The sequence below is a fragment of the Phlebotomus argentipes genome, unplaced genomic scaffold, assembly GCF_947086385.1.
Source record: "Phlebotomus argentipes unplaced genomic scaffold, Phlebotomus argentipes genome assembly contig_39, whole genome shotgun sequence".
In the NCBI taxonomy this organism is placed as follows: domain Eukaryota; kingdom Metazoa; phylum Arthropoda; class Insecta; order Diptera; family Psychodidae; genus Phlebotomus; species Phlebotomus argentipes.
This window is the reverse complement of record NW_026776182.1, coordinates 913,414-928,567: the sequence shown is the minus strand read 5'-3', so window position 1 is coordinate 928,567 and position 15,154 is coordinate 913,414. Positions and strand designations below refer to the sequence as shown.

The 15,154-nt window shown below is 39.7% G+C and overlaps 4 protein-coding genes and 1 non-coding gene across 5 annotated transcripts; 1 reads left to right on the top strand and 4 right to left on the bottom strand.

The window, feature by feature from the left end:
• Positions 1–983: 983 nt before the first annotated feature.
• On the bottom strand, positions 984–8,281 carry LOC132263812 (autophagy protein 5). Its single transcript, XM_059763800.1, has 5 exons — positions 7,960–8,281; positions 7,793–7,892; positions 6,810–7,141; positions 5,744–5,849; positions 984–1,779 (listed from the first exon to the last, which is right to left on the bottom strand). Exons 1-5 carry the CDS (start codon positions 8,113–8,115, stop codon positions 1,622–1,624), a joined length of 852 nt encoding a protein of 283 aa, XP_059619783.1. The 5' UTR covers positions 8,116–8,281; the 3' UTR covers positions 984–1,621.
• On the bottom strand, positions 7,595–7,667 carry Trnaf-gaa (transfer RNA phenylalanine (anticodon GAA)). Its single transcript has one exon. It is a non-coding gene; the product is annotated as a tRNA-Phe (tRNA).
• An 830-nt stretch (positions 8,282–9,111) lies between the features above and the next one.
• On the top strand, positions 9,112–11,142 carry LOC132263843 (neurogenic locus protein delta-like). The gene is made up of 4 exons (XM_059763838.1): positions 9,112–9,201; positions 9,277–9,565; positions 9,627–9,818; positions 10,715–11,142. The coding sequence occupies exons 1-4, from the start codon at positions 9,112–9,114 to the stop codon at positions 11,140–11,142; spliced, it is 999 nt and encodes a 332-aa protein (XP_059619821.1).
• Positions 11,140–12,024, bottom strand: LOC132263758 (protein lethal(2)k10201). Its single transcript, XM_059763701.1, has 2 exons — positions 11,821–12,024; positions 11,140–11,753 (listed from the first exon to the last, which is right to left on the bottom strand). The coding sequence occupies exons 1-2, from the start codon at positions 11,991–11,993 to the stop codon at positions 11,225–11,227; spliced, it is 702 nt and encodes a 233-aa protein (XP_059619684.1). The 5' UTR covers positions 11,994–12,024; the 3' UTR covers positions 11,140–11,224.
• Positions 12,025–13,519: 1,495 nt separating this feature from the next.
• LOC132263757 (oocyte zinc finger protein XlCOF28-like) lies at positions 13,520–14,952 on the bottom strand. The gene is made up of 2 exons (XM_059763700.1): positions 14,750–14,952; positions 13,520–14,652 (listed from the first exon to the last, which is right to left on the bottom strand). The coding sequence occupies exons 1-2, from the start codon at positions 14,879–14,881 to the stop codon at positions 13,909–13,911; spliced, it is 876 nt and encodes a 291-aa protein (XP_059619683.1). The 5' UTR covers positions 14,882–14,952; the 3' UTR covers positions 13,520–13,908.
• Positions 14,953–15,154: the final 202 nt, after the last annotated feature.

Here is a 15,154-nt window from a genome sequence, read left to right as displayed (position 1 = left end):
AAGCTTGGAATCACCAAATAATAAACTATTTTGCATAAATACTGAATCTTTAATCGGATAATTAGGGTTTTACGCAAGGTTTTACGTTTAAAACGTACGTGGAATTGGAAAAACCACTTGATTTTTATACAATTCTAATGAAAATATATTTATCAATACGCTATCTAAAGTCGAAAATAGAGAAAAACCGTAAAGTGTCTTTTATTCGTTCAGTATTAAAAAGTTGTCTCTAAACTTTAACCTCAAAGTCTTTTTTACACCCACAAAATTCTTTTTTCTTACAAAATCTTCTAATTTCTGTATTTAAAGACAAATTTTATATTTTATAATAATAATTTATTCATTCTTTTCCTCCACGATTGCGGTTGCCGCCGACTTCACAGTCGATTTCCCTGAGAAAACGGCAGAAAACTCGGTTCATTGGTCGTATATGCCGTATGAATGTTAGTTAAATTCTTTTTCGCGTTAAATATCTAGCTTCAGGCCTTAAACCCGCACGGAATTCCCGAATCTATTATTATGATGAGTTTTTCATTTTCTAAGGTCTCTAGATCTTGAACAGAACTGCAAGATGTTGATGGCATTCGAAATCGATCTGAGCAACCCCTTGGTTTCTGTGGCAGAAATAAGAAAGACACGACGAATCTGTGCAAAATTCTATTTGATCCACAACACAACACATTCGATGCTGGAAGCTCTGGCGTGCATGAGAGATGTTATGAAGGCGAGATGCGTGGCGTTTGGACCACAGTGCGTTTTCGGGCGGGGAAATTGAAGAGAGGTCTTTGAGGTGGAGAGAGACGCAAAGGGGGCGAGAAAGATCGAAACAGAGTCGCTGCTTGGGTGAAAATATTTATGTTGGAGCGACAAACGCATTCATCGAGAGCTTCTTTCTTGGCCTTTGTGGCACAAAACATTCACACATATACAGCAGAAGAAATAAGGCAGAAAGTCTCAACCAGACAGTGTGGCGTCGTGCCTCGTTTCAACTCTTACAAGCGGATGAGCTCGATTCTCGGGCTCAATTTTGTTTATTTTTCTCTCTCTCTCACTCGCTCAGTCCGAAAAAAGGAGGAGGAGTAAAAAAAAATTCTCTCCCTCGGCAGGAACTCGAAATTGTAACAAAAACATTCTTTTTCTTTCTCAATTCCCTTCTCAAGCCATTTCGTCCAAAGAAGGGAGATGAAATTTGGTTGCACTGCGCGATGATAGAGAGACAATTCTTGAGATGCTGTGCTTTTCCACATTATTATTATCATTACATTTTCTCATCCTGTGAATACGCTCTTTTTTTCCTTTATTTTTTTCGCGTAGTATATTTTGACATAAATTCTAAAAACACAATTCTGACACATACATTTATATATATGTAGAGAAAAAGTCTCCAAAGCGTTAACGATGGACAAATGGAATACAAAGAGTTCACAATGGCAAAACTTCAATGCGGATTGCCAATTTGCTTATGATCTAAGTTGAGAATGAAAACAATAAAATATCGGAAAATGCTATAAAAGTCTGTGCAAAAAAGAATAGAATTGGAAATAAAAATTGAGAGACTTTTTTTCTTCCCTTTTAATGACAATAAAAAAAAGAAACACTCTGGACATGTGTGTGTGTGTCTTCAGCAAACTGATGAATCATTATCGGCCGCTATCGTGGTGTTATCATCGTCATAGAGGAGGCAAATATGGAGGAAATTGTCCGGGTATGAGAGGTGTTCAGAGAGCCATTGAAGAGGTGTGTCCATGTCGACTGTGATGCCGTGCATTCGTGCCGCAACTGGGAAAAAAGAAGGTGTACAAGAAAATATTTCATTCGGATATTTCCTCTCTTATATATATACTTGTTGTGGCCACAAGAAGCCAAAAAGTCTCTCTCTCGCACTCTCTCTATGTCTCTCCGCCAAAGAGAGTTCCATCTTCTTCTTCTTGTTGAAAAGAGAGACAACGACAAAAAAAATCTCTTAACCATTTTGAATGGATTCTGAGAAATTGATAATTAAATTCGACCGACAGGAGAGTAAAACAGAGAAGGAAATATTTTTTTCTTCTTCAGCATCTTCTTCCTCCTCCTCTGTTTTGGAAGGTGCCAAGAGAGAAACCACTGAAAGATAAAAAAGATGTGCGGGAAAAAAGCGATGTGGCGAAGAAGAAGAGAATTCTCGTGTGGCATCAAGCATATGTGATTTTTCTTACGGAGTAAATCAAAATGCGAGAAACTTGATTGTAAATTGAATTATGGGAATTAGGAATCGATTAATGATCTTATTTTTGTAATGTGTTCAATTCCATGGAAATTCACAGTTTGGTTGTTCAGAATCTACTTTTATTTATCTCGTTGGGATTGAAAAATCAACTAAAATGGACTCAGGGAGGCTGAATATGACTAAAAAAGGAGTCATAATTGGGTCTGTCCGCCATTTTGAACATCCCTAAAAGACATTTTCCTCATTTTTTCGGTTCCTTTGACAAGGATTGGCCCCAAATCCTAGTATATTCAAGCTGGTCTCAAGTCCTCTCCAACGAACTAACACTTAAGAATCTAGGTCTTCTTGAACCCTAAATTTCAGGATCAGAATGTCAAAAATAAAATTAACGTAACTGAATTGGAAAGATCTTACAAAATGCCATCTTTCACTCAAACACCATGACTTGATTCAACCACCGCTAGGAGCGCTGAAGTCAAAAACGATAATCGAATCTTTAAAGTCGAATAACTCTAAAGAAACATTTTGCATATTCTTTAAATCTTAGTATGTTATAGCTGAGGTTAAGGTCCTTACAAAGATACCCCACTTATGGATCTTGATCATTTAGAAGCGGAGATATGGAAGGTTAAAGTTCACACCTTTACCAGCCTTTATCTTCGCTATTCACCAACAGATTTTGATGATTTCTTCGCGAATAAATACGTCTTGACACCCTTTAATAGTCCACAACCATTATTAGTCTATGACGTCATTACGATCGACGCCATATTGAATTAAATCAGAACGCCTGTATCTTGGCAAATCATTTATCCATTTGGATAAGAATTAAATGTCATAATCCACGTCAGGACGTCTCTAAGAAAGGTCATAACTTTGAATACGCTTCCATTCTATTTTCCCGCCAACCTCATTGGCTTTTCTCTTCCGATCGCAGACAAGTTGGCTGAGAAATCTCAGTTCACAGCCAACTTTTCGTGAATCTCCATCTCGTTCTACTACCAAAAAATCCATCTTCACAAACTGCCCAATGGTCGAGATACGGAGAGAGGAAGAGAGAGAGAGAGGGGAATTTTTTGGGAAAGAAAAAAGCTCTCCAACACAGCTTCGCGCGCAAACGATTGAATGGTGTGTGGACAGAAAATGCTGAAGAGGAATAAATGAAAAGTTGGGCCATATAAGAAAAAGGAGATGAAATACAAAGAATCGCCTTTGATTTCCTTCACTTTCCGTCCTCTTTAAAAAGGCATATTCCCATCTCAACCCCCAATCGTCGTGCGTCTCGCTCTTTCTTTTGGGTTAAAAAGCCAAAATGTGATTTAAATAAAGGTGACTCAAAAGGAATTTACAACACATATACAAAGGCATTGAGAGGCATCTCAAAAATTGTATTTCTTCTTTTGCCCATCTTCCACCAAGACTCTTTTCTTTTCCAGCAGTCTTTCCTCGACAATGTTGTAAAAGATTCTCTCTCGCGTCTTGGACCGAAATTCAGCCTCTCTCTCTCTCTCGCTCTCTCTCTCTCGGCTTCAAGGAGATTTCAATCTGATTTAGCGTTATTCAAAGCTGATTTGCTCCTTTTTCTCTCTTGCCACTTTTTTGTTCTTGGAACTTCATCTATTCAAGTGCAGTGGGAGAAAGAAAGAGAGAGAAAAAATGATGAAAATGAACTCTCGGCGTTTTGAGATTGAAATCTGCACAGACTGTGGAGACTCTGTGTCTCCCTTTGCAGTCTTGCGATGTTCTTTTTCCTCTCATTTTAACGACACTTGGAATTGAATTTTTTTCCCACTTGTTTACAGTTTTTTTTTCAGAACAGTCAATCAGTGATTAATGCATGCATAGTTTTATTATCGACGGGTGAATCGAAAACTATGAAAAGTCGATTTATCACAAATTTTCGTCTTATGAATTTTTAAAAAGCTTTCTATTTGTTTTTCGTGCACAAAAATTTTTAGATTTGTATCTTATGAGACAATAACGAAAAAATCTTATTTATCTAAAAAGTACAAATGGAAAAAATTGTCATTTTTTGCAAATTGAAAAGTGAAATATTCATTGTTTACGCTGTAAAATTTTTCCCAGAAAAATGTCTCAAAAATTTGCAGTCAAAAACATAAAACGCCTTTTCAGAAAATAGTTCAAAAAAGCTTTTTTTGGACTTTGAATGAATATTTCTCATATCTTTTAAATTTTTTTCACTTGAAAACATTAAGGAAAAGTTCAATTGAAGTATGAAAAGTTGATTTTTTGGATAAAATAGACTTAGAAACTAATAAAAATCAACTTTGGAAAGTAATATTTTGAAAATTTCTATTAATTTTGCCATGTTTTAGTCCAAATCTTTAATAAATACCGATAAAATCAACTAAAATATTTACAAACTAATAATTTCAGGGCAATATTTGCACTTCAACAGACGATTTGAAGACGTTTTAAGGGTTTTTTAAGTAAATTGGCAAATTTCGTAGCAATTTTGATGCTAAATATTGAATTCTCTCTGCTAAAAAATGGCAATTCTGACTTTTGATAGTCTTCAATTCACCCGTCGTTATGGAAATAGATTATGTCCGCAACGGGTTGTCTTTGGGGCGAAGAGAGAGAGAGAGAAGATGGGCAAAAGTTGTCATATCTTTGTTGATTTATTTAAGACCTACTCAGAAAGCACCTTGAGTTATTTTCTCTGCAGATTTTAGAAGTGAGTGGAAGGATGATAAATTTGCATAAAAATGACCTTTTCGTGCCTGTAAGTCTGAGAGCGACGAGGTTGAGGGTAAATTGGACAGGAGAAGAAGGTGTACTTCTTGAGGATTAAATCATATACAATATCATGTTGTAAAACTTTAGAGAGAAATTGCCGAAGGAAAGCAAAGTCGCCCTAAAATGCACCTTGCAGTAAAGTCATAAATATTTTGAAGGTTAGAAAGAAGTGCTTCTTTTTGCAATATTCAACCCAGAATTGTGTTGAGAAATGTTTCCATGTGAAAGATTCTCGCCAACACTCTCAATCCAGGTAATCATCATCTGTATTAGTTAAAATTCCACGGATCTTATGTGGCAATTAACGGCCTAATTGAGGGTAATTTACAAGATTTTTATAAAGTGATTGTGGAAAATCTGTGGCGTTTTCCACTGAAACGTCATTCGGCGCGCAAAGTGCGAGAGAGAGAGAGAAAGAGAGGGAAATAAGAATGAGATGATTGAGAAATGAAATGTCTGATGATGCCGATGATGCAATAAATGCTTTCAAGATAGAAGCGCGCACTCGCGTCAGGTTTCTTTTTGCTTTCGTCATGGCCAAAAGGTGTTGCCTTTTAGCGTTATGTGTTGAGGATGAGGATTTTTTTTCCTCTCTCCTTTTTATGACTCTCTGTGTCCCCTCAATAAAATACACCTTCTCACAAGTCCCCTGAAGACACCGTAAAGTCTCTCGGTGCAAAAGTGAATTTCTGTCTCTTTGCTCAGTCGAGGACATGAGGTTGAATTGCGAGAAGGACCTTCGTTAAAATCTACCATGAATTGTGTGGGATTTTGTACCTGCGCGGTGGGCAGGTGATGAAAAGCATTCCAACAGGTCCTTCAGCGTTTGCTTGAGATTTGTCGTGGACGTCGGCTGGATCAGTTTCTGCACAAATGTTCCATCCTAACCAGAAAAAAAGGAGAAGAAGAAATAATGATTATCAATTTAGCGCCACGCGACAAATACAAAAATTTCACTCAACACTGAGAGGAAAATCAGGCTAGAATTTAGTCAATTTCAGCATATTTCCAAGAATAATCAAGTCAAAAAACTATAAACGAAGATTTTCGTCTTGATTTTATACTGAGAAGATTAATTTAGGACTGGAAAACCGATTAAGATTATTCATTTCTTGGTTTTAATCCCAAATTGTAGACGAACTTTAAATTTCAGTATCAATTTTAGGTCCGTTTCAGTCTTAAAATCAGTATTTTACCGCTTAAAAAAAGCATTGGAAAATTCCTTGCTTTTATTCTGAAGAAAATTGAAATAAATCTTCTTCGCAAGCCCACAAAAATTTAGGAATAAAAATAATATGTTCTTAACTCCGAAATCGACTTGATTTTATGGATGATAATTAGTATATTTTAGTCTTATTCAGTAAAAAATAATTTCCTTATCCTAATTTTAGATTTTTGGGAATCTCCTTAAAACTTTTTCGACTTTTATTGAGAAAATTTGGCATATTTGTTGTATTTTATCAATTAAAAACTTTGGAAAAATTAATGTAAAGTATGAAAAGTTGATTTTTTGTAACTTGTTTGGATAAAATACACTCAAAATACTGAAAACTGATTAAAAATCCACTTTTGTGCGCTAATATTTTTTAGTTATCTATTAAATTTGTCATCCTTTCATCCAAATTCCAATAATTGCCAATAAAATCAACTGAAACATTGACAAAATAATGATTATAAGACAATAATAACACTTCATCGAACGATTAAGTGAGTTTTTGAGGTAAAATTCGGCAATTTTCACTTAATCCGCCAAAATTTACACCGAAAAAGACCAAAAAGATTCAGAATAGCTTCAAGAAGACTCAGTTTTTGGCTCTTGAACACGTGATTTCTCTGTGTTTACCTCATTGTAACACCTGACCGGAATATACTTGAAGTAGTCTTGATCCCCGTGCGACTCCATGAGGCGCCGATTCACAGCCCAGAATTGGTCAAATTTGTCATTGACGAGGCCCAGCCAGAGTTGCGTGTGATCTTTCTTCTGCATGGCGGAGACAATCTGGCCGCGATGCTTCAGATGGTCCGCCTCCTTCAGGCAGGACATGAAGTGCGCCTCCACAACCTCCTTCGTGGGGCACTTGAACACGAACTCACCGGGCAGATTGCCGAAGTGAATGGTGACATTCCATGGCAAATTGGGCTCCTCGTCTCCCATTGTGAGATCAAAGAGAACACCTAGGAGAAAATTTATTGTAAATTCACTGTTTGGGATTTATTCATGTGGTGAAAATGTTGCAGTCTTGACTCCGTTCTGGACATCATCAAAAATAAATATTCAAAGACGAATTTTGAAACCAATGAGAAGAGAGAAATTAATTGTGGTTTACTTTCGCTGTAAAATTCAAAATGTGCCAAAATGGAGAAAGACAAAAATACAACAATTTATTTGCATTATTTCAAATTTGAATACGCGCATTTCTTTGAATTAATATTATGAACGATACCGTTGTGCAATTAATTTATGGTGTTTTTATGTGAGCTTTTAGAGATTGATACATTGATTTTTCCTCACTTTTCTGCACACAAAATTGTGTCCTGATTGTGAAATTATGCACTAAAATTGACCAATAAATTAAAATATCGCAGTTAACTGCGATTGTTGATGGTGAAAAAAGGCAAAAAAGCTTCTGCCGAAACCCGGGATTGAACCGGGGACCTTTAGATCTTCAGTCTAACGCTCTCCCAACTGAGCTATTTCGGCATGAATGCCGATTGGCAAACGTTCAAGTTCACGCGCAGCGCCTTCTGATAAACACTCATCAAATTCGCCATGAGTCTTCTCGAGAGACAAAAGATTAATCAGACTTCCTCTTATCATAATCTCACCGATTGGATAATGCCATTTCAGTGGTGTTCCATTGCAGTCGAACCAAATGTCGCCTTCTTGCTGTTCATTTGAAATGAAACGTACGAAATGCTTCCGAACCTGCGACAGAAGAACTCACGACATTAATGTGATTTTGCAATTAGCACAAATACTCCGAAGGCTTTACCTTATCTGTAACTAGAGGCAAGTAGCTGAGACGTGGAACCATGAGGTAGAAGGGCTCCGGAGGCTGCAATCCGACCACTTCAGCTGGATCAGCTTGAAAACATATTGGAATCTTGCCCTCCCACACCAGACGAAGAACTTCCCTATCGTTCGCCATTTCGCCTTCACATTAACTTCCTGACTAATCTACCTGACTAGCTTATCGTGTGATGTTGACTACAGCGTGAAAAAGCACGTGAAAAATGCCTCTGCCTTTTTCCCTAGCACTGAGAATATTTTGTAAACAAGAAACGTGACATTTTGCCTTGCTCCACCACTGACAGCTGCTGTCAAATAATCGATGACAGTCGCGAGGGGCGGACAATTAGCATTTCAGCGGGATTTTTAGCAACAAAATATCATTCTCACAAATATTCCAACAATATTGTTTATTTCACATCGACGAGTGCCCCAGACCCCCAGCATTAGCTCAAATATCCATATAAAATGCATAATTGACTAATTTTTCCCTAAACTCTTTTTTATTTTGCATTAAATTGAAAATATTGCCCAATTGTGATCATTTTCTTTAATTTCCAATTGTTCTCTTTGGTAATTTGGTAACCTGAGAATATTAAGTATCAAAAGTCGATTTTTCATACTTTTCAATTCACCCATCGACAGAGAAAAGAATATAATTGGCAAAACGGGCAGAACTGTGAATGCTTGGGAAATTCAAGAAAGATTGCAATTGAGAAATGCTGTTGAGTTTCCTGTTTAGTCAAGTTGTAGGCGCATTTTGGTAAAATTCGCGCCAAATTCGAGAGAACGCGCAATTGACCCACCTTGGCGGCGGTGTCGAGTTTTCTTTCTCATAGCTATAAGAATTCTTCTTTTGTGACTCGCGTTATCCGACCAAGTTCAATGTCACTTGGGCAAAGAAATGGCGTGAAAGAGAGGGAGCTAAAAGAAAGTCTCGTTGCTCTCTCGACTCTTTCTCGCGGACTATTGAATTGAAATATATGATCGTAAACGAACCACTTGCACGGTGGATCTTGGCGGAAGCGGTGAGAAGCGCGCGCGATAGTCAGAAACCTGGTGACCTCTTAAAGAGACGGCAAATATTGAGAGATTGTGAGAAAGAAAATCCTGTGTGTTCTTCACCAAAATCACAATGACGCCTCTTGTGGTGTTAATTTTCGGATTGACCTCAATGCTGGATGGAATTTCCGCTGGACGCTATGTGCCAAAGTGGAAGAAGCAGGTAAATGGTGTGATAAATTGGAGCAAAAACTACATATATGGTGCTATTTTGGGGACTTCTCCGTTGCTCACGCAGGCCTGCGAATTGCCGAGGAACGGACACTATGTGTGCGACGATAACGGCGAGGTGAAGTGCCTGACGGGCTACACTGGAGATCTGTGCGATGTGCCCATTTGCCGGAAGGGCTGCGACCCGATGCAGGGCTACTGCAAGCGTCCTGGCGAGTGCCGCTGCAAGCTGGGCTTCTACGGGCCGAAGTGCGACAAGTGCATTCCACTTCCTGGATGCCAGCATGGCGGATGCAACACGACGTCCTTCGAGTGTGTCTGCAAGAAAGGATGGGACGGACTCTTCTGCTCAGAACGTGAGTTTTTGCCCGAATTTGAAGATTTTATCACCGTCCAATCGCCGTTTTCTTCTTCCAGCGATGTGCAAAGAAGGCTGCCATCAAACCCGCGGATACTGCGAATATCCTGGTGAGTGCAGATGCCGTCTAGGATGGGCAGGTCCTACATGCCAAAGCTGCCAAGTACTTCCTGGCTGCGTTCATGGATCGTGCACGAAACCGTTGGAGTGCAAATGTGAGACGGGATATCGCGGATTCCTCTGCCAGAATGGTAAGTGTGGTTGCCAAATAAGAAAGGACGAAATAAGGCTATTTGAAATGTGATCAACCGGATCAACGCAATTGTAATATAAAAATTTCAAACCATCATAATTCCGGTTCTAATACATCGGTGAGAAGTTATGACCTGTTTTTAGAGACGTCTTAACCTGGACTACAACATACTACAATTTGATCAAAATGCATAATAGATTTGCCGAGATACAGGCGTTCAAAGTTAATTCAATATGGCGTCGTTCGTAATGACGTCATAAACTAATAATGAATGTAGCCTGCTAAAGGGCCTTAAGACGTGTCTTTTAGTGAAGAAATGATCAAAATCGGTATCTAAACAACTGAGATATGGGCCGGTGAAGGTGTGAACTTTGACCTTTCATATCTCCGCTTCTAAAGCATCAAGCTCCATAAGAGGGGTATCATTGAAAAGGTCTTGGTCTCAGCTACAATATACCAAAATTTGGGGCTAATCCATTCCATAGCGACTGAGTAAATAAGCGAAAATATGATTTAGGGAAATTAAAAATGGCGGACAGATCCAATGATGACTCCTTTTTCGGCCATATTTTGCCTTTCTGAGTCCATTTCAGTTGATTTTGCGCGATAGTAGCTGTGATGCAAATCTCAGCTGCTAATTCTCTGTTTCCACGGTGAAGAAATGAAGCACGTGAGAAGTGGTTTAGTCTCGGTCGAGATTGAAGAGATCGCGAAATAATATCGCGCGAGCATTTGGCTCATGATCACTTGTGATCTCGATCTTCTCACTCCAGTAATTTGCGTAACTGTTCAAGTCAGCGCTGTGTAAGTGCGGATGCACTTGTGAACAGTCTTTCAAATGAATCATGATGATCTTGAAGGGAATTCTGGGTAATATTTCTTCAATGCTTTCAGCCATTTGCAGTCAGGATTGCCACAAGACGCACGGATTCTGCCAGAAGCCCGGCGAGTGTCGATGCAGAGTCGGCTGGTGGGGAAAGAATTGCACACAGTGCTTCCCGTATCCGGGCTGCAAGAACGGCACCTGTCGCCGCCCATGGGAGTGCAACTGTCAGCCCGGATGGGGCGGAATGCTGTGCGACGAGGCGCTGGATTATTGCGATAAGAACCCATCGACCTGCACAAATGGCGGGAAATGCATGTCAGTGACGAGGGATGAGGGCAGCTTCCGGTGCGAGTGTCCCAGTGGATTCCGTGGCGATCGATGCGAAGTGGCGCCAGCCGATCCCACCAAGGAATCATCATCGAATGCAACAGAATCCACGGCAATTGCCTCGTCAACCGAACCGCTCGACTCCAATGAGTTCGATAATGAAGCTTGAGTATCTCGTTATTTATTGCCTGTAGATAATATTAAAGTGTATTTATTATATATTTATCAAAATTCACGCGAGAGAGAGAAAACTACTCCGGGAGACTCTCCATGAGATCCATGACCATATCCTTGTTTCCATCGTCCTCGAGGATGCGAGATTTGCCAGTCTTTTGCTTCGCGGCGCCCTTTTCGAATGTTCTGGTCACGCCGTGGCCGAATGTGAAGGACTTCAGTGCTTTCTTCGTCTCCTTGGCGCCCTCCTGGGGCTGACATGTGTCCATCTTGGCATCCTCCTTGGTCACCTTCATCGGCAGCCCAAAGCGGAAATTGTGGGGGAATTTGTGCACTGAAATGCAGTGATCTCGACGCTCCTCCGAAGTCCAATGCTTCTCGCCGCACTCCTCGATGTAGCAGCAATACATTGGGCGCTTCTTCGTGCTGACCAGGAAGAAGGAATCGTGATTCTCCGACACATGCAAGTCCAGCAAATGCGCCGATGGGAATGACTTCCGGCACTCGGCGCAAGTGAATCTGTGCAGGGAGTTGTAGTGATTCTCGTAGTTCTCGAGGCTCTCGAATTGAGCTTCGCAGTGAGGAACACTGCAGGATATGATATCCCTGGAGACAGAAGGACACTCAGTTGAGGAATATTTGGCGCAAAAGCGGGTCAAACAAAGAAACTCACACTGGGCGGAAAGCGTCGACGTCTGGAGGATTGCTCACGACGCCCATCCGGATGAATGGCTTGATGAGTTTGTTGCCAGCATCGAAGAAGGTGTCCGTGGCTGGCCGGAAACCAACACCGAATTTGCGAAAGAGGTGTAAAAGGGATTCAACCGAGTAAAATCCATCAGACATGGCCAAGTTGTAAACAAACTGGGAAAAGAGGTTATGAAGGAACGCAATCTGCATTACCGACAGACCTTTGAGTTTTGAAATCATTATACAGTTACTCCAAATTAAATAGAGCCACTTGAGGCTCTGCCATGAATTTCCCCGTGACGCTAGAAATGTGAATTTTCCCAGCAATCTTCCCTCATTAATAAGTAACTACCATGCCGAGTTTGAAGCCGTTAAGCCTAGTCCTTAATCCCTTTGTGACACTGAAACAGAATCTGTGCAGTAATAAATCCTCCAAATTAAATAGAACCTTTTGAGTAACATTTAAATTCTTGCCATTTAAGAATGTTTTGGGATCTTAATGAAGTTTAAATGAATCCGAGGTGTCTTCAGGATAATTGTCCTATTGATTTTCATTCTTTGTCTGGACTTTATAAGTGTTACATATCAAAATATTGTTAAGTGAACGACACATGATTCCAGAGAATCGTGCGAAGGTTTTTCGGCTGGGCAAGAAAAGACATTTAATCAGGTAAATAAGCAGAAGGACCCAAGCTATAAGTTAAAATAGAATTAGCATTAGATGCGCATAAATTATCATAAGAAGTGAAGCTGTATAAGGAGAATACACTAAGTGCGGAAAATACATTTGAGACAAAATTAAGGGGAAGATAAGTGAATGTTTTACGCCCACGTGAAAGGACTCGAGGACGCCGTGGTTCCCCGCCAGAAACCACAAGACACAAGATTTATGTACTTACTGTGATGCGCTTAAATTCAGTCATCACTGCGCTCTTCCTCATCCTCAACAATTACGCTGTTTCCAGGAGCTCGCGCTTTAGATCCTCAACAGAAATGTTGCAGACCATGGATATATTTATATACTCGGCTGCGATCAGAATTTCTTTTATTCTGTCAGAGATTCTCTGACCGCAGCCTTTCTCCATGGCCTGCAATACGACACGCTGATTGTCATCCTGCATTTTGCATATTAATTAACTTCTTTATTTGGCGTCCTTCTTCTCGCTATTCCAAAATCCAATATGGCTGGCTCCCCCCTAACGCCATCTACATACTTAGCATTTAACACTGCAAAACACGAATTAGATGTTAGTGGAAATGGTGGAAATCCAATGAAATCGATGAAATCAAATAAATAAGTGGCGAAAGACAAAGCCGCAATCATGTCGAAGATTAAGAGTTTTTTCTCCTGTTTTCTGGGCACTTGAGGATAATTTCTAATCCTATTATAAATGTGAGCTTCAGATGTGATGAACAGACAAAGAAAAAACCCATTGATTTCCAAAACCAACCGTCTAAACCAATTCGTGTTTGCCAGGAAGAGGAAAAGGATCAATACTTCATCTCAAAAAGAGGTTAATATTTTGAAATATCAAAACCTTGTATCAAAATCCTGAAACTCACTGATTCAACTCTCTTATTCAAGTAATAAAAGAAGAGTTTTACAAAAAATATGGCATTTATTTCATATAAAACTTGAAAAATAAAACGTAATTTCGATATTTACACTATGATATTCACTGATTTACACCATATAAGATTATCTTACGTGTCTAATTCAGGGTTTCTTGCATTTCCTTGATTGTGTCATCAAATTAGAAATGAAGAATAAAACAATATCGCTCAAATTCACTCAACATTTCACATTATCTTGAGTTTTCTTTTTATTCTATAACGAATAAATTCTTCAGGATGATGTTGATATTATTCACAGAATTGAAGCACTTTTCCCCATCTTTTTTTTTTGGATAATTTAGATTTTCTTAGCATGCCTTTCTTAGAATCGAAGTAAACTGGATATCAAAATACGTCATTTAAGAACTGAGTAGGTCAGGTTTTCAATGCATTTATACTTGATTCGATTGCGTGATTGAAATTGATGTCCCAAGCAGAATATTCACCCGAGTCCTTTTTACTGGGCATTGCCGACCATTGATATCGTCTTGCCGTGCACTTTCTGCACGTGACCCTTGAGATTGTGGTATCTGTTGTAGCCCTTCTCGCAGATCGGACACACGTAGCCTTTCTCCTCGGAATGCGTGATCTTGTGATTCTGCGCCTGTCCCGCCACCATGAAGGCCTTGTCGAACTGATCACACTGATTCTCCCGCACACTGATGTGATCCTTCAGGTGTGCAATCCAGAATCTCTTGCTGGTGAATGTCTTGCAGCATTCGCTGCACTCGAAGATCTTCTTCTGCTCGTGTCGCGCTTTGTGCATGTCAAAAGTCTTCGCGGCCACCTTTTTGTTGCAAATCGTGCAGAGCACGGACTTGGGATTGGGCACTTCGGTTATCGTGAACTCCTGACTCACCACGGAGACAATTTTCAGCGGGAAGTTTGACGGATTTGTCGCTTCCGGAGACACTTCTTCTCCGTCAATCTCAATGGCATCGTTGTCTTCTATCAGCTCAACTGAACTCTCTGACGCCGTCTCGTCCACAACCACATCCTTCTCGGCCGGCTGCGATGCCTCATCCAGAATGATGAACGTCGGCTGCGGCTGCCCAAAGACTCCACAAGTGGCGGCGTTCATCAGCTTGCTTCGTGTGTTTTGGCACTGAATCTTGAACTCATAGAAACCCTCAATTGTATTCTCACAGCTTGTGCAGATGTACCTGAACATGTTATCATAAGCAACATTTTCATCTGTCTCCTGAAGAGTGGAGAAAAATTGAATAATCAGTGATTTTTGCAAAAAAGCCGAAATGGGAAAACAAAACTCAAAAAAGATCATTTTTTGGCAATCTCACCGCGACATTCTCAATTTCTTTCAGTTTCTCAAACAAGTGTGCGTTGCTTTCCTCATACAGATTGATAAGATAATTCTTTGACTCTTCGCAGATGCGACAAATGTCGGTATTTAGTGTAATTGTTGTTTCCATTTTCACAAAATAACTCTCACTTTTACAAGCGAATTGTAATCACTGTGTGACAGGTTATGTTTGGGAATTTGACGTTTCCCAGAACTGTTCCTGAAACTGTTTTTAGAGTGAATAAAATGATGATGCGGATGAAAATTTGGAGGAAAACCCACTTTATTGCCTTCTAATTCACCGAATTATGCAAATCAAATTCCTTTTCTCACAAAATATCGCTTTATTGTCGAACTTTTTTCATAAAGCTTTAACAGGTTTTTTGAGAACGGTGTCAACAGC